General features: G+C 44.9%; 1 protein-coding gene across 1 annotated transcript in view; it reads left to right on the top strand.

Moving 5' to 3' along the window:
* COL26A1 (collagen type XXVI alpha 1 chain) overlaps window positions 1-19,321 on the top strand; it is a 153,534-nt gene that overhangs the window by 7,268 nt on the left and 126,945 nt on the right. The window contains exon 2 of the mRNA XM_058854748.1: window positions 14,191-14,313. Within this exon, the coding sequence (XP_058710731.1) occupies window positions 14,191-14,313 (123 nt within the window). The remainder of the gene's footprint in view (window positions 1-14,190; window positions 14,314-19,321) is intronic.

Genomic DNA, 19,321 nt, shown 5'->3' with positions numbered 1-19,321 from the left:
TTGGCTTGTTTTGTGCCTGGGGTCAATCAACATCTGCTTTTTCCCTACAGGACTTTGCTTAGTTGTTCAGGAGTGTGGTGCTGGGAGCTCTCAGCTTGGTTTGAGCTGCTGCTCCTGGGGAAGGGCTGGGGGCAGATGGGCTGCTGGATGGATGACATAACGTCTCCATGCTGGGCTCCTGTTGGCCCGGGGTGGCGGTGCTTGCTGGGGTGTGGTAGCCCTGAACGGAAGGGCAGACATTTCTTTTTTGCTGTGTGCTGCTTAGCTCTTATTAAACTCAGATGTTTCTAACCCCTTCCTCTGGGCTCTCATTATTGCTGTAAACACAGCAGAGCACAGGGAGCTTTTTCAAATCCTCGTCTGAGGCAGCAATGGGTGACAGCTCTCCCCACATGAATTTAACACTTCAACCCAAGGGAGATCCTGCTTGTGTTTTCCCTAAAGAAAAAGACTTTTTAATCTGAGGGTACTTCTCTTGCTCCTGCATCGGGTTGCCTGGCTTCCTGGCTTTCTTCTTGCCCGATTCTGTCTTGTGTTTCCCCAGAACCTGTCTGGTTTCTGCAACCCTGCTCGATGTGGGCTGTCTGGCTGCTTGTCTCACCACTGTATCTTGTTCAGATGTTGTTGTTTGCATTTTCAGTGGCAGTGAAAGCAAGACCAGCTAAAATAAGGTTTCTGTTGCTGTGCTAGGATGAGTCAAAAAGGCCCTTCCAGAAGGAACTCCTAGATGTGCCTGTCAGCTGGTCTGTATCTCAGCTGTACCTGTTCCAGATTTGCTGTGTGGTTCTGACAGAAAATGATATTTCAGCTTTCTGTGAAAGGAGAAAGAGAGGAGAGACTGCCATGGTAACAGGATCTTAGATGCTTCCTACCTATGAACCACAACTTCACCCAGCATGAGCTACTGTACCCCTGCGGGGGAACTTAGGAATCCTTGGTATCTCTGAATATAACCCACTAACTTTGAGGTAAATCCAGACTATTTATAACCTTCTTGTATGCAGTTCTCCAAGGACTATATCCATTGCAAATCTACTTAGGAGTCTCAAATATCTGTCCATTTAATATAATTCTTCTTTGAGCTGAGAAATTCTTGGCCCAGTTGAGGTATCAGAGCTGCTTTGTGCATAGCATTGGTTTAGTAAAAGCTGTGTTCCTGCAAGATCTCAAATGGTCTGTCAGATCATCTGTATGACTTGTTCTTGTGACATTTATGTCTTGCTCTAGTCCTGTGTTGTCCCTTGTTGTAAATTGAGCTAAAAAGTTCTTGACAGAGAGCTAGACTAAGGCAGATGTTAGGAAGGTCATTGTCATTCTGATGCTGTATTTTGTCACTGGGTGTTAAGTTTCCTTTTGGAAATTCAGGCTGTCCTAAAACACTTAAAAAATGAGCTACCTTGTTGCAAGGGTCTCAAAATCTGGTCCCTTGAATCTCTGGCTTGGTTTAAATTGCCCTTCAAAAGTTTCTGGCATGTGGGGAGGTACAGAGAGCTTTTCTCCATTGTGATTCTGCATCTCCAAGAAAACACTGATTTAATTTGTGGTCACTGCAGATTTGAGGTGAACTTTTTATGCAGCTTTTAATAAACTTAGAGCTAAAATGGCAGTGCCCCTGAGAAGCGAGCTGTCAGCTTGTGTCTGTCACTGGCACCAGCAGTACAGGACAGAGAAAATCTGATATGCTTAAGCTTCAGTATTTCAACATGGCAAACCCTGCTAACCTAAACACTGAGGGGGGAGCTGCATTCTTTGCTATGCCTAATCTCTGTATTTTGTTAAACATGCATTCCTGCCAGAACTTTATTGGACAGAACAATAGTGACCAGCTGGGCAAGTGACCCTGGCTTTTCTGGTCGGCAGAGGAATTCAGCATCTGAGAAGTTCAGATTCTCATGTGCAGCTTAAAGTGATCTGGATTTAGTTGCTTTTAATTATTAGCTGGCTGATTCATAAGGCTTTGTTTTCCACCCTCTTTCCCAAGACAAAGACTATTTCCTTAAATGCTCAATATATATTCTATAGAGCAGCACAGAGTCTGGGAACTGAGACTTGCAAGTTCTCTCTCTTTTCTTTCCCCTAAATAAAATGGGAATAGTAATACTTCCCTTCATGTAAAGGAAGGCTCTGGGGAGTATTTCATGAGGGTGTGGTTATATCTTAGAGGGAAAGCTACAAAATCCAAAGTATTGTATATGAATTTATGCTGAAGTTTATAATAAATCTGTGAATGATAATACTTGGCTCTTGTATAAACTTCCACTCTTACAGAATAGAGGTCATTGCTCCCTGTTTACTGTACCTCTCTGAGTCTGAATGACTGAAACTGGTCTTTGGGAGTAAGTCTTTGCCTGAGCTCTGCAGAGAAGGGTTAGTTTGCAGGAGATGCTGAGGGGTGGGAGAGGGAGGTGCTGAGCAGGGCAGACTGGACTGGCCAGTAGCAGAGGGCTGGCTGATGGCACAAGGCTCAGGGGCTTTCCTGTCCCCAGGGTGGTTTCTGGGAGCCTGGACATACCTTTAGAAGCAGCACTGACTGCTGCTTTATGCTCAGGGCACAAATGCCTGTGGCAATGGGTGTGACTCAAGAGCACCAGCCTTGGAGAAAGGCAGCTCTGGGCTGTGATGCTGCAAACTTCCCCTGTTCCCATCTGAAGTACAGCAGAGAGCAAAAAGGCAAATTGGCTCTGTAGGATGTTACAGTGCTTGGCTTAATGCTGCTGTAAATCAGCATAACCTGCAGCAAAAGCTATAGCCTCCCTGCAGTGTATTTCAGGATACAGCACTGAGCCAAAGGGTTTAAACTATCACACAGTAAAATGCTGTCTCTGGGGCAGCTGTTACTGGAAGTCACTAATGTATATCACAAATGATACAAAAACTTTGGATTACAGAGTGGTAGGAATTCTTAGGCTGTCGGCCTGTGGATAAGCTTTGAATGAGTGTGCATTGCAAGCAGAAATAATAGGATCTCATATTGCCAAGCACTAGAAAAATACTTGAGGCCTGATACTGTAATTAAAAGTCTGCTAAAACCCTTGCAAGACCTCTGCAACCAAACCCATTGTAAATTTATTTCAAGAACCGCAGCAACATACTAATTTTCTTGGGTAATGTCCTTTGAAACAATCAGGCTCTCTAATTATGTCTGTCAGGCCTTGCCAAGTGGTTCTTGGCATCTGAACTAGAAGGTTTTCAAAGTAGCTTCTGCAAATGACTGTGGAATTTTGCTGAAGGTAAACTTTCAGCTCCCAGGTACCATTTGGAGAAGTTGCTGCATAACTTTCAAGAAGGTTAGGGTGAAGCTGTGTATCTCTACAGTGGCTGGGAAGAAGGAGGAGAAAAGTGGGAATGTGGAAACTATAGGAGTCATCCCAGCTTGTCTCTTGAATGCAGCTAGAAACTGGGTTGATTTGTGTCGGACATTTCAGCTGGCTGAGCCTGGGAGTCATCTTGTGCTGCCTTTGCCTGGGTGATGGATTGGATCTCAGGATCCCTATGGAAGCAGGGTTGGCTTTGCAGGGCACCTCCATGAGCTCTGATGTGTGGGGGGTGCTGTGAGGTGGATTTTTTTTAACCAACCAACCAAAAAACACCACCACAAAGATCAACACCAAACCCCATACAAGCATTTGACTGGAATCACACACTTCCCATGGGCTTGTGGCTCAAACGTTGCCAGTAACAGCTGGATAGGTGAACAGGCTGTTCCCATACCTCCACCAAGGGGAACCAGTTCAAGAGTTGTTCCATCACTTCATGCTCTGAGGTTCCACCACCCTTTTTGATTTGTGAATGAGAGTGGTTTCAAGTGAAACTCAAACCGTTTCTGCTGTGATGCAAGTCTGCCACAGCCATTTAATGTGATGCTCAGCACTGCAGTGTTCATATATCCCTCTATACCTCCTTAGAAAACCTCAAGTGAGTGCTCTGGCAATGGCAGCTGCTGGCTTTGCTTCCAGGGTGGCCCAGTCTGGCACTCTCCTTTTCTGAGACAATGCATGGAAAAATGTCTCCAAACTGTAGTGAAAGGTGGATGGGAAAGCTCTCATGCATGTTTCTACGAGGGAGGAAAAACCACAAACAAGTTTGAGCTGTTGTGTGTGAGGGCTGTTTGTGTACATACCTAGTGCAATAATAAACACAAATTGTTGCTGTGTGTCACTCACAGTTTGCTGGTTTTCCCCCAGTTGTTCTTCCCAAACTATGAAAAAGGTACCAGAAATACAGAATAACTGTCACCCATTGATAAAATTCAGGTCATAACTGCTTGTTTTAATCTAACTTTTATCTTGCATGCTATTTGTGTCACTCTTCATTCTCTGATGGAAAAAATGTGTGTAAATAGAAGAAGAGGAAAAAAAAAAAGTTAATCTCTCTTTAATGGTTTTGCCTTGAATTTGCCCCAAGCTTTTGTCAGTATTGTGTGTTTAATGTATTTAGTGTCAGCCACTCCTTTGCACACACAGACTGAGACCCTCTCACCAGTAACTCCATACATTCCCATTCCCAGCAGAATGATGAGGGATGCCAGTGAAGTGTTTGATTTAGGAGTTTGGTTCACTTGTGGGCATCAGTTTGCACTCTCACCAATTTGTGGTTAAAATGCTTTATGCTGTGGAGTTTTGCACTTTGCCATGGTGGAGCAGTTAGGTTGCCCCGTACTTTGGCATTGGCAGACAACTTTTAACTTAAACCATCACCAAAGAAACCCTACAAACCCCCATCTAGTGGAGTTTGCTGTACAATTCTGCACAGAACAGGGTAGGAATTTTTCTGACCAAATGCCTGTATCTCTCCTTCAGACCTCCTGCTGTCCCCTCTCTTGCTCAGTGCTGCTTTCTCCCCATCCGGTTTCCCACGTGTGTACTCGGGAATGTTTCAAGGCAGTGTTATCATTCCTAAGGAATCTACTGTGCATGCATAGGCTATGGAGGGGTTTTTTTTCAGCTGTTATTACTTGGCCAAATGAAACCCATTTTCCACCTGGATACTGAAATGTAGATCTCCTCCCTTCCAAACAGAGGCTTCCAAAGCACTGAGGCACTAAAACAGTTTTGTAGATTGCTCAAGAATTTTTTAATAATAGAGAAAGGTGTTAGTGTTTCCGTTCACAAGAGAAAGGCTTTCTTTTTTAAGCTCTTTTTATTTCTAATGAACAAACTGGGTTGCAGCAGGATTTAAAAGGAGAATACAAGTAATTGTTCTTGGCTAGAAATGAGGTATGGCAACTGCTTCCAGAACCAGTGAAAGCTTAGGAAGTTGTGTTAAAAGCAGAACAAACCTTTTATATTGAAAATAGTTAGGTAGAGCATTTAGTTTCTTGCTGTCTCTTTACAGTCTGTCTGTAGACAGGTATCAAAGTGCAGTGGGTTCTGTGTGATTAAAACACACCATCTGCTAAAGAATAAGTTTAAAACTTGGTGAGGCAACGTCAGGTGCTCACTAGCAGGGGTTTGGGACTACTGTGTGCACAGAGCTGAGCTACAGCAGAGGCTGTGGAGTTATTTTTGATGGCATTGAACGGGTGCAGTCAGGAGAGTGTAAGAGTGGGAGTCTGGAGGAAGGTGAAAAGGAGGCTGCTGGTACAGCAGATTGTTGTGCCTCATCCAAGCCATGCTATAGTTGCAGGGAGGTTTCAATGAGGCCTCTACTTAGTGCAGAGGAGGCTCTTTGGAAGGGCTGGTCATTGGCAACCAGGAGGTGTTTCAGAGCAATTCATTTCTATGGGCACTGGGAAGGACTGGCTTGAGAGGGAGGTGAGGAAGAGAAAGATGTGATAAATTAATCGTCCATGGACATTGACATGTGTTTGTTAAGGCTATTGCTAGTTTGCTACACTAATGGTGTTTTTTAAGAGTTTTAGCCAGTGCAAGTTGGAATTTATTAACCTTAAAGCTATTGATACATCCTCCTGCCTTAGCTCAGCTTCTGATCTTGCTCTCAATATGCCCTTGGATCAAAACCGGCTGTTGTAAAGGGCAAACTCAGCTCTCTGATGACAGAACAGATCTCAGTTCTGATGTTCCTACTTCCCTACACATGAAACTCCCATGGGTGTGACTGGAACAATAGGATTATTTTCCAAATTATTTTTTATTGTAGTAACGCCCAGGACAGCCTTGTGCCAGACATGGCAGACATGGAATAAAAAGTTTTCAATTTAAATAGCAAATTAACACACAGACTTAGGGGCTTGTTTTTCAGGCTGATTAACACTTTGAATACCCAGACAGATAGGTTTTCCAAGGCTTTGTTTTCACTGAACTGGGTCTTATGTGGCTCATCCTGGGGATGTCTGAGCTGGGCTGGGTGTAATAGGCTGATTTATCTACTGCACACAACACAGCCTGGTGTTCAGATGACTTGGCACATTGGTAGTGCAGTTAGTGGAGAAAAGTGCTTTGCTCTTGAGGTGCTGACATATTAGTGGGGTACAGCCGTCCCCAAAAGAGTCTTCCTGGAGCAGCAGCAGGAGTCTTGTCTCAGGCCTGGTGCAAATGCTGGCTCACAGGTACCTGAGCTTCAGCTGCCTCACTGAACACAAGTGGCTAATCTGAAAAAGCTAAAAGGAAGAAGATAAATTGTTGATCTCAAAGCAAAATAAGAAGATGGATTTGTCTAGACTGGCCTATTGTTTCTAATCACCTCCTCCAGCATAGGAAACATTAGAAAACTGTAGAGTTTTCTTGCACTTGAGGAAAGGCTGCTCCCTTGGTGGTTTCAGTGGGGTTGTTGTCATGTCTGGCACTTTGGCAGTCACCTGGACCAGGAGTGATGTGCAGTACAGCTGAGCCTGCAGTCCTGCTGCAGTTTCAATCTAGAAGAGGTGCCTCTGGCTCATGAGATCCTGCTCCCAACAGTGATGGGCAGCCACATGGTAAGTCACTACTTAGAAATGTCTGCTGTGTAGTCCCTTGTACGCCACAAATTCCTTTACAAGTTGCTGACCAAATCGAAGACCTAGACTGAAAAAATTGGAATGTGCCACAAGAAAAGAGAAGTGGGCAGGTAGAAGTGTTGCAGAAGAGTTGTGGGTTCAGTTTACCTGATACACCTGTTTGTGCAGGTATTTCCAGTTGCATCCTAAGACCTGAAGCTGATACTTTAATCTGGTTTTTGATACCTTACGGGGCTCACTGCTCTGATGGTTGAAAAACATTAGGTAAACACATCTGTATTTCCCTAAAGAGACTGCAATGTGCTGTCTGTGGGGTCTCTTCCTATACATATTTTTCTCTTTCTAGCTATCAAAAGGATGTACCTGTCTCCAGTGGCAGCAATACCCCAACTGTTCATCTCCAGGAAATCCCAAAACATGCATGTTATGTGATCAGATTAACATCATGAAATAGTAGGAAGTTTGATTGTGGCATCCTAATATTTATTTTTTTTTTTGATACACTCATCACTGTCCTTTTGACATTGCCTTTTGTTCTTGCTGTAGTTTGTGGTTTTTGGTGCCAGTATAATGTTAATGAAAAACACTGCTTCATTTAGGCCAAGTGCCTGTGTTCCTGTCATGCATGTGGCATTCATTGCTGCTGGTAAGTGCTGGGAGTTTGGCACCAGAGGGCTGAATGGGACGCACAAAGATACTCTGTTGTCTGTACAGAGCTCTATAAGCAAAAAAACAAAACAAATTTGGGAGCAGGCCCTGTCCAATCCCTGCAGATTGGCTGGTGATGCAGATACAGGCTCTGTAGGGCAAAGGGTGGGATTTTATCCTGCCTCTAGGTGTTTAATAATTCCAATATAGAGAGGTTTTCCCTTAGCCCCTGTAACTTCAGTGGCTGCAGGAGGATAAGATAAAGTCTTGTGCAGTTTCCCATGGATTGAAGAAAGCTCAGCTCTCGAGGTAGTGCTTTTTGGAGGGTCATCCCTGCATAAAACAAAGCAAGGAAAGCACAGTTAAATGTGCTTGGCCGCAGAGCTTGCTGAAGACTGAAGCTGTTGTGCAGACTGAACTGTGTTTTCCTCCTAAGGTAAAGATTCCTCTAGGACTAAACTCCCTCCAGCAGGCTCTGATAATCCACTTTGTGTGGGAAAACTTAAGGCTGTTATTGGCAAGTGAGTATTTGAAGTGCACTAAGCACAGAACATATTGCCCCCCTGGGGAAGGGTTATGCTATTGGGAGGTTCCTAGATAAATTGTCCCATCTTACTCTGCTAGCCAGAACTTATTTTTATGGCCACTTTGTTCAGACTCTTATTGTGGGGGTGGAGTGGTGGTGTGTGCAGAGAGATTGGAGTTTCTTCCAATCTTTGTCTGACCAACATAGTGGAGTAGGAGACCTGGAACATGTCTTATTCTTGTTCGTGCCTCTGGCTCTCTGCTGCTTCAAATGGCTGCTGCTGTCTGGCTTCAGAAACACCAGCAGCCTTCCAGTTTTATTCCTTTCCCAAGATGAATGGGCTGTTACAGAGATTTTTCTCCCTTTTTTGCAGGAGTCAAGGTAACCTGTTAGTGACTATGAAGTGCTCAGTGGGAGTAAGGCATGCGTAAAACATCAACATTGACAACAAGATTGCTGTGGCTTGTCATGGCTTCTGACTTGCAGGCCTCTTAAAACTTTGTAATGGAGGAGCAGAACCTGCTTTGAACTTAACCCTGCCATCATAAGCTTGTGTACAGCCAGCCCCTTGCCCCTGCCAGGTGGTCTTTGATGGATTCCTTAGCAATGGTCCATCTATCTACAGGGAATCCTGAACCAATCCATCAACACTGAACATTCCAATATTGTGGAGACTGCTGGTTACAATTGAATTTTGTAGCTGGCTCTTTGCTGGACAATGAGCTGGATGACAGCCTTGATCCTAAAACCTAGTTACCTGGGGAGAGCATGAATACAGCCAAGAACAGGGGAAACTTAAGCCCAACTTGGCTTTTATCTGAGCTTTCCAGTAACATGTGATGGGATTGTTTCCTCTTTAGCCAGGTCACAGCAGTAAAGAGTAATCTGGTCACAGCCAACTGAATTAGCTGGAAAACTTGATCCTGATGAGAGTCAAAGCACAGTCAGGGAGGTGTGTATTTGTGAATAAGAAAGGAATAATGTAGTTTTAAAGAACTGGATGGTTCAGGAAGAGATACCCCAGAGAGCCTGGCAGCCTTTGAATCTGGATTTCTTGGCATGTAGAGGGTAACTTCTGCTCCTGGCCTCAAGGGAATATATAAATAACTAACCCCTCCTAACGCTGGGTTCCAGCACACAGTGTATGGATTGCTGTTCTGGCAGAGCAAATGGGATGCTGTACTATTTACACAGATAAAAGGGCACACTTTGCTTTCATTGAGTCAGAACGGCAACTTTTTCCCAGTGAAAGTCAGTGACCTTCTGATTTTATTGAAATTCCTCTCTAGGATTGCAGGGAAATTGATAGCTCCAGTGAAAAATGTTATGAGGAAACTTGGGGAAATCTACCTAGCTATCAAAACACTCCTACTGTTTTCTGTGCCCTAAATGTTGATCTCTGCTAAGTATAACACACAGTGTGTTATCCTTATGGAAACAAAAAGATAATTCAGTGCAGTTGTTTACATAGGACAAAGCTTTAGGGCAAATCACAAGCATCAGAAATGCCAGCCTTACTGAGAGACTTGTGTGATATTTATTGAGAGTGGGGAGGGTCAGTTTGTGCCCAAACACATGGAACAGGTGCTGATGAAACTATCCTGCACGTTAAGTGTTTTCCCACCTCCAGAGAGACTTCTCTTCCTGCTGGCTTGACCAGTTAACTGTCTGTGGGAATTCCAAACACAGAAAGCTCTCAAAATCTTGTAAATACAAGCTTAGATATAGACATAGATACAAGGTTTGACCTGAGGCCGTAGAGGAAGCTTCCAAGCTTAGAATCGTAAGTAAGAATGTGAATTTAAATAGAAAGACATCAAGTTGAGTTGTAAGAAATGTTAAGGTTTTAAAGTTAAGATATAAAAGTAATAAGAAGTTAGAAGTATAATAAGTAGTCTTGTGTGTCACTACATGATAAGAAAGTGTGCACTGTGGCAGAGATGTATCAAACAAAATAATTAGTTATTAGTGTGAAGGCAGAAATATTCTTTTGTGGCATTAGTTTATTGGCTATATAACTTCTTTTAAAAGGCCTTGTAACCTCTGGTCTTGTAACCACTGACCAAGAATATGTGGTAAATAAGGTGAAGACGTACTTACTCCTTCATGAGGCTGTAGAAAAAATAATAAATCATGATTTGAAATGTCTCCCTATGGTCCCATCTCTCTCAAAATCCCAACAACTGTCTACCAAACCCACACCAAATCTCCATTTTACTCAGCTCTAGAGCAGCTTTGTGCAGAGCCCAGCTGGGAGGATTGTTTCTGCTGAAGCAGTTCTGAGCTGGTGGGAGCGTGGTGTGCTCTCAGGCCATGGATTTTGGGAGCTGGAGCCGTGTCCTTCAGTCCGGTGAGAGCATCAGCCCGCAGGTCTGTCCCTGGCAGGGCAGGCAGCCTTGGATTTGTGTGTGGTGCTGAACTGTCACCCCTCTGAAAGAGGTGATTAGGTAAGAATGCAGCCACTTCCATTTGTGAGCTACACAATCCCAATTCACCGGCCGCTTGCTGAGTCCTGACCAGTTCAGCCCAGTGGTTCTGACACTGCTCAGTTTGTGATCCCTTCTCCAGGGAATGGAGCCAGCTAACAGCTAGGTGGCTTTTCTCTTGAGATCCACCTGGAATGCCCTCCAGGGACCTCCAGGACAAACAGAAGCTTGGAAAAAGTTTGGACTAGGAAAGAAGCAAACAGTTTCTGCTTTTGGGGATGGCTCAGTGTGTATGTGAGTGTTCCTATGCATTCACAGGGGATGGATGGATGGATGGATGGATGGATGGATGGATGGATGGATGGATGGATGGATGGATGGATGGAGAGATCCCTTATGCACCCTGTGGGCTTAGGGAACACTACTGTGCAAATCCCAGCGGTGAGAAGGAAGGGAAGATGAAGTTTCCTGTCAGTGTCTTCCCATCCATGAAATGATTGCTCTACCTATGCTGTCCAGGAATTAAACTCTGATATGTGAGTGTGTCGCTCTTCTGGAATCTACAATATTTTAGCTTGGTTATATGTTAGCTTACACTTTTCCACCCTCTGAAGTCCCTTTTCTCTCTCACAGTTGGGTGACAGACTATAAAAACATCCAGAATCTCTAGGGGTGAACTGTGAGTCCAAATAAGCTGCTGCTGAGGGGTGCAGGAGGTTCAGAAAGTCAGTGGGGTTCAGGTATGGCTTTGTCTCTGGTGTCTGCCTACGGAAGCAAACTGCACCTCCAGCTTCCTGTGTCAGCCTGGATACCTGCCCTGTGAGATCCTCTCAGGCTCCCATCCCCAGGATGAGGATGTGATCAGGATCCCCATGTGCTCTGGAAGGTGAGGATTTCTTGTGTCCTCCAGTGTCCAGGTGCCTGAAGCCATCACTGCTTTTGCTGAGTCATCAGAGAGCAGGAACCTCTCAGCATCTGCTGAGGGAGGGGTCAGGGCTGTTTAAGCTTCAAGGTGGAGTTTGCAGAGCATCTCCAAATGGAAGCAAACTATTGATTTTGTTGTTCCACTTAGCCTGAAGGGTCCACAGTAACATCCTGAACCTACAGAGTGAATGTGATTAGAGATCTGCTGGCATCAACACCCCTATTCCATCTGGAAAAACACGCTGTCAGCTGTGATCAAGACGTGAGATCTCAGTCTGTAGCCCCAGAAGGAAACTGTCTAAATCAGCAGCTTGCGGGCCATGATCTGCAGATCCTCTGTTGTCTGTGAAAGTCTTCCAAGAATTAAATAGGATGTGAGAGGAGGGGGTGCTTCTTTGGAAACAGCTGGAGGAAATGGACCAAGTGAAACTCTTCTCTCTGAGCAAGGACCGGTTCCATGGGATGCTGCAGAACATCATGCTAAATATGTTGGTGATGAGCATGCATGAGATTCTAATGGAGCTGCTGTTTGGATCATTTTGTTTGCTTGGTTGGAATATTCTTTTGGAATAAGCAGCAATATATTCTCTGCCATCCTGGATGCATGCCAGTAAAAGTCCTAAACCTTCCTTCCTAGCATCTGTATATAATATAAAGGGTCATTTATAATCTCTGTAAGCCATGATGGGGCCTTTCGTCACGTTGTCTGAAGCCTGCTTGCATTCTGGAGGCTGTTCTTGCTGACTTTTGGCTTGCAAAGAGAAGTCTTGGGATGGTGTTGTGTGTCTTTCTTCTGTAATCACTGTGCTATTTTATCTGCAGTGAGTTCCAAGCTGTATGTCCTAATACATCCTTGACCAGCTGTGTTCCTGTTTTTGGCTCACCTGCCTGTGTGCCACAGTAAAAAACCCTAAAAGTTGTATTTGTAGGAAAATTATGCTGTTTATGGGAAGCCAAGAGTGTGATGTACCTTTCACTCTGGGCTGTGGGTACCTTTGTAACCCAACTCTCCTGTTTCTCACATTTTCAGCCTTTAGCTCCTGTTGTTTCTTCTGGTCCTGCTCCCTAAGCTTTGTGTGGAAGTTGTGTTGAGCCCGCTAAAGGATCTGATGTCATCATGTGATCTGAAGCTTCATTAACTTTATCTTTTCCCCCCTTGTTTTATCCATTGTTTTGATGCTGCAGATGTCAGTAGAGACATTTGGGTACTGATCCCTGTTCACACACCACAGATCCCTGACAAATCTGAGCTAAGTGGTTCTGTAGGACCTCCCTGCTCACCTGGGGTCACCTCAGGTGTGCCCACAGTCCACACTCCCTGATGAGGAATCCCAGGGGGGTTTGTGGTGAGCAGTGTCTCAGGGCAAGCTGCATGGCTGAGCCTTGTCACTGCTGCTGGGCTGGTGGCACTGGGCACAGAGCCACCTCTCCCTGGGTGTCCCAGCGTTCCCGGCTGGCTGTAGCCGAAGGGTCAGCGAGCAGCCCGCTGGCCCCATGTGGTCCTGGCATGTGTGCCTCCTATTCATGGAAATGGGAGCTAGCCAGAGAGCAGGGATTCCTGTGGAGATGGGAGGGGAATGCAGAAAGGGGAAAAAAAGCAACAAATGCTGTAAATGGCGTGTTCTGGGGAAATCAAACTGACATAGAGGAGGTTTAGGGAAGGAGAAGGGGTGTGCAGGTGCATTTCCACTTTGATTTTTGATGTGCAAGGTTGGGGAGTCATTGTGGTGCTTGAAGGGATCAGATCTATTGAGGGTTCTTGCTTTAAGATAGATGAGGAGCCAGGACTCTGGCTCTGGTTCAGCAGGGAATGCTTACACAAGCACTGGGTGTGTTTTGGAGCACAAGCTGGTGTCTCCATGTCCCACAGTGACCCCAGTTCTGATCCCCAGTCAGTAGGAAAGTGACTCTCAAACCTGTTAACTACACTGATGTACTACAAAAGCATCACGAAACATTCCACACCAAAATACTCACAAAAACATGAACCAGTATTTGGCAAAGATGAGCAATGCTTGCAAGGGGGAAATGAAAGTATCCTTTTTTTGTACCCCTCAAGCATGTCACTGGAACCTAAAACTTTTGTTTTCAGAGAAGGTCCCTGAAGGCTCTCTAGGTCCTGATTCCGTGTGCTGACACTGCAGTTCCTCCTGTCTCATACGCCTTGCAGTGAGGGGTCTGTCTCTCTCGAGACTGTGAGACACTCGTCCCTCCCTCCCCTGCACTTTCCCTTGCCCTCTTTTAGGCAGTTACCCCAGCAGGACAACAACAGGACTTGTTCAGCACCCAGCTTGTTTGAGCCCTGCTGACAGAGAACTCCACCACACCAAAAAGCAGAATTTTCCAACTCTGCTGTCATTCAGAATGGTGGGAGGCTGGGGAAGGATACCATGACAAGCAGGATGGAATTAAGACCAGTACAATGGGAGCTGACTATCAGGAGATTTGGAACACTTCTTTTTTTTCTCAAGTCCTATTGTTTCTGATAAGTCACAGAACTAAATTATGCACTGTAAAACTCTGGCCTCTGACAACCAAGCAAGAGGCTTTACTGGATCTGTGGTTCAGGTTGGCAGGAGCTGGGAATCTTTCTGTAGCTATTGGAAGGAGAGGGTGGGGTGAGAAGTGAAGACTGTGAGTTAGCCTGGCTATGGCTGGCAGAAGAAACCACCCCACCCCCAGATTCTTGGTCTGTTTTTCGGGCAGTCTGGTGTGTGTTGGTTCACTGGTTGTCTCAGGGGAGCTCCCTAATGTGTCCTTTCTCTCTGCAGGCACTGGTGTCACTACACAGTCACAAGGACAGTCTCCTGCCAGGTGCAGAACGGGTCAGAGACGGTCATCCAGAGAGTTTATCAGAGCTGCCGGTGGCCAGGACCTTGTGCCAACTTAGTGAGGTAAAAATCTTCATGTCTCATGTTGCTCAAATCTTCCTGCCCTTCCCCTTTGGTTGGCTGGCTGGTGAGTGCTGCAGAGAGGGCTGAGATCAGAGGCTCAGGTGGGATGTCCTGCTTTGGGGTGCTGTGACCAGAGAAGGCCACTGGTGATAACTGCAGGGTAATCACAGGTGAAGGTAAGTGTAGCATTGTGTTCAATTTTAGGAGCTCTCTAAACAGGGTCTAATTTAGAAAGGAGACATTGTTCATTCTGTGCAAGGTGGAGGTTCCCACAAATCAAGCACACCGAGGGATAAAGTATTACATCTTTTATACAGGACAGTTTACATGAACCCACCTGTTTAATATACATTCTCCATCTACCTGATGCCTGTTTATTTGAGTGATATAATCTTACACAAGATGCTTAAAATATAAAGTTCTATTTTATTAAGCAGCTTCTACTGTACAACATGACAAGATCATTTATATTTACAGAAGGGGACAGACAGTTCAATTTAATAACATCAGTTTTAGGACAAGTGAAACAATTCAGCTCAGGCTGTAGTGCCAGTTTGTGCTTCTCCACACAGGAGGCTGCTGCTGGTCAGGCATGAGAGGAGATAAATGTTCAGTGTGACTGGACAGGGTGAACAGGGGTGCTGCATCAATGGATCAGTGTGTCCTGTTGGTATCAAGTCCTCATACTCAGGGCTGTAGTGGTGATATTGATCACATACACTGGAAAGCTGTGATCAAATCCCTTATAGGCAATGAGGGACAAAGGTAATGTGCCCTGTAACTTTCAGGTGGAATTTCTTTAGACTTCCTGGACTTCAGTACCCTTTAAAGACATGAATGTCCTCTCCTCAGACAAAACACAGAGCTTAAAAACAGCTACTTGTCAAAAATGTGCCCTGAGCCTGCTTTGCCTTTTGATCATTTATAGTCTTGGAAGCTACATGTAAGAAGGGAAAAAAAAGTGTGAAATAGCTCTCCCCAGCTACCACCTTTCAGTAAAATGTCTTTGTTGGGCCTTGCCTTCTCTGAAAAGCATTCTCAGAGCAGGACTGTGCTGCCCACCCATCTGGGAATTGGGGCAAAAAAGCCATTGTGCTCTAAATTTGCACCTAGCTTCTAAAACAATTTCCTAAGTAGACAAGCCATAACTTAGCTCACAGAGCTCAGTCATTTTATTGCTGTTGTTACCAGTTCACCCCCAAGGCACTGGTTGAGGTCCTCCTGTAGTTGGTAACCTGGCCAGAAGGTGACTGCAAGCTGAGACCCACCTCCCTGTTCTTGTGACACTTCATCTAGAATTCACATCAATGGGCTGTTCCCATTGTTGGTTCTCCAGTTTCCTCTTGGCCACTGGTCAGTCTCAGTTTTTTCACTTGTAATATATCTGCTTTGGTGTCTCTTTGGTCTTTATGCAAGGCTGTGGTTGAAACACTTCATATTTCACACTGTCATGGCCAGACTTCTGTTGAAGCTTTTTAATTTCCCAGGCTTTTTAGGCACATAATTGTCATTAGAAACTTGTGAGCTTTCACCTTGTCTCCTAAACTTGCCAAAAATCTTACTTATTTTTGTTGTTAACGCAACTGGAATTTCATAAGAACCAAACACTTGATCATGTTATTAGTAAAAATTCTTTTTGTGGGCCCCTGCAGTTGATTGATGCCATTGATTCTTACATTAACCCAGAGACTTTAGGAATAGTGTGTGCTGTTGTGACATTGTTCATGGAACATTTTCAGTTTCAAATGTAGTTTGGTTTGTTTGCCTGATGAGTCCAATTGTTTGGAGACAATGCAGAACAGCAGCAGACATCTCAATTTTTCTTTCTGTGTGAAAATATCATGGAAAGAAGCTGGGGTTATTAAATATTCAAGATCTCAGCTGGTGAAAGCAGCTCAGCTAACAGGAGCTGCATTTTTGGAAGATGATCACCATGGAGAAACCTTCCAGAAGAGATGGGAGGACATCAATGCTCTGTTCCCTTTGAGCTGGGAGGAAATGCAGGACAAGAGGATGGAACCCTTCCAGGGAAATACCTATAATGTCTGTCCTCTAGCCACACATTGTATGACATTCTTGCATAAAGTAGAGAAAGACCCTGCACCTCTCTCCTGAGGACCTCTCAGAAAGTTGCTGACAAAATGCTGGAACTCATCCTCTTACCATCAGGGGTGAAACAGGTCCTTGATAATTTCCCCTACTGCCACTGTCTGAAAGGGAGAGCCCAAAGAAAGAATAACAACAAAGGTGGATCCTCTGAGATCCTGAGAGTTGAATGGGCTGTTAGATAAATTATCCTCAGCCAAGACATCTTTTCAAGTGGTTGTTTTCAGCAACCTGACATTGATAAGAGAATGAAAAACAGCTGCTGAAAATGATGGATTTTGTCATGTGTGACTGCTGTAGACAAGGTTCTGTACCCCGAGCCAGGCTGTGGTTGAGGTGTTGTTTTCTGAGCACACAGCAGCCTAGCACTATTTTGTTGCCAGCCCATAGGAATGGCTTGAAGTGGCTTTCTTTTTTTTGGAGTCAAGCTGAAGTTCTAAAACCATTTTTTTAAAAAAATACTTTTTCCTCCTCTCTCACCAAAATGAGTATTGTCTTTTTAGGAAACACCAATCTCTCTTCTTATTCAGGTAAATCCCATCTCCTATTTTCAGATGAAAACTCCTTGTGTATAAAGGATAGAAATAAGAAAAGCAGTTCCCAAAGTCACAAGGCAGTGTAGTGCCTTTCCTGTTAAGGAACTGGCATTGAAGGGGCTTGTAAATGTTTATCAGCCACCAAGCTATACAACTTCCTTTGACAGGTCTCTGAAAATCCCTGCAGAAGATGAACAGAGCACAAAACTCAGCTTGGATGCCCTACTTATTTCCTCCTTACCCTGTCTGTACCAGCCTCTCTTTTTGGGATTTCTGGAAGTCTAGCTTCAGGCAAGGTCAGGCTTGTTCCAGGTCTGGTAGTGGCTAAAAATGTTCTTGCTCTCTATATCCCTGTGGTTGTATAGGTCATATAAATGTATCTGCTTTTCTTTTGCCAAAAAAGTAAATTTCAAGTGTCTTTTGGCCTTCTCCTATTCTCTAGGGAGATTTGTGGTGCCTGAGCTTGAACTGAAGTGCACAGAGTGTTCTGTATGACTGTAAGCAGTGTAAAATGTCAGTAAGCCATTGGCACCATTTTGGCTTTGTAGTGTTTCTCCCAGCTGTGATTTGAAACAAACTGTTTTCATCTCCTTGTTTACAGGGAGTCAGCCATATCTGGGAGAGCTTTCATTCTGCCAGCACCCTTTATCAGGCTGCTCACTAGCAAAAGGGACGTCAGCCAAGGAAAAAGGGATCTCTCAGACTCGTGGTGACAGCTGAGAGGGGCTCTCTGCTACAGAGACTCCACTTACAAGCAGACATCAGTGGGGCCAGACAAGGATTTAATCCCTTTCCTGTCTCCCATTCACTCGTGTTGGGTTTCTTTCCCTTACTGCACAAACTGCAGCTCAGGGTCAGGCCTTTGTCAGAGGAGGATCTGAGTGATCCCAGCCTTCTCCCTGGCTGTGAGATGTCCTTGCTGTCTATCCACTTGCTCCTGGGAAGCTGCAGCAGAGTTGCTTTAGCAGGAGTGTCATCATCTTAGCTGGGCTGGGATGAGCTGCTCTGTTCTTGCCCTCCACCCCAAGCTCTTTATTTAGCTTGGGTGCTGAGTTGCTCTGGAGCAGTCTTGGCTGGAGGATTTCCCTCAGCAGATCTGTTCTTGAACTCTCTCCATTTGTGCAGCCAAGGCTTTGGCTCCTGTGTGCCACAGGCTGTGCCCTTTCCAGGTCATGCTCCAGGGTGCATGGGCAGCTCTCCTGCAGCCTGGCAGAAGCTCCTGGGCTGCTTCAAACACATGTGCCATTTGTCTGTCTGAAGGAAGGGACAAAGTCCCTACCTGGGGGTTTCAATGGCAGCCTAGTCTCTGGTTCTCTACTGCCTGGATGGTTGTAGCTGGGAGTTACAGCTCCCAGTAAAACCAGGCATCCAAATTGTACCCTTCTCCTCAGCAAGCCTTTTGCTGCAGCAGCTGCAGGGTGGTGCCCAGTCCTGCCCTGCTTGGGACCCTGCACTCCTCAAGGCTCACTGAGAAGGGTGGTCTTGAAGGCCAGGCAAGGATTTGAGACCTACATTCAGTCAGAAGACAAACACTTTCTGCTTCAAACTGTTGTTGCTCTGAAAATCCCCATCTCTGGAAATGCTCTTCATTTGTAGTGGGATATTCCAGCTCCTCTCCTACTTGTCCCATCCTTGAAAATGAACATTCCCAGCAAGGCTGTGTGAGTTTTTATTCTGGTTTTTTATACTGCTATGCTTTGCTGTACCCCATGGCCACAGAGCTGTCTCACTTTAGCTTTTGAGTCTCCTGTCTCTACAGCATTTTCTGCCTTTAGACACTTTTCCAGGAAACTCACAGTTGGCTTGTACAGGGATTGGTTTACCTGGTCTCTTACTTTGATAAGAGTCACTGGAACTCCAAACATTAAGTTATTAATCTGTTGGCTTTAAACTTCACTCAGAGCTGGGTGAGATGGAAGGAAGAGTGTTCTTGCAACACAGCAAATCTGGGCTGTGATGCCCTTTCCAGCTGCCTGTCACTGCCTGTTTTTTTATTTCAGTATTGTAGCTGGTTTGGCTTATCACAAATGCTCTGTGCATTTAATGTAAGCAGGCTACACATCTTGCATGGATCATTGTTTGGTGTTTTTGAATGCTGGGTTTTCTTTTTTTTTTTTTGTTCTTGATTTAAATTGAACACATTACTGCTCCCGGAGGGATTTTACAAGCTAGTTTGTGGAATAACAAAGAAGGAATTCTGCAGGCTCATCCAATTTGGTCTTCTGTGCTTTTGAAAACTCTGTTGCTACAGGGTCAGTAGGAGAAGTTGGGGATCTGTCACCCAGGAGATTGGCCTGTAGATGATGTTTCCCCTCAGTTTCAGAACTAGTAATGCCACAGGGAAATCCTTCTCTCTTTCTTGCTTT

Source organism: Poecile atricapillus, chromosome 21 (assembly GCF_030490865.1).
Source record: "Poecile atricapillus isolate bPoeAtr1 chromosome 21, bPoeAtr1.hap1, whole genome shotgun sequence".
NCBI lineage: Eukaryota > Metazoa > Chordata > Aves > Passeriformes > Paridae > Poecile > Poecile atricapillus.
This window is presented reverse-complemented; position numbering and strand designations above follow the sequence as displayed.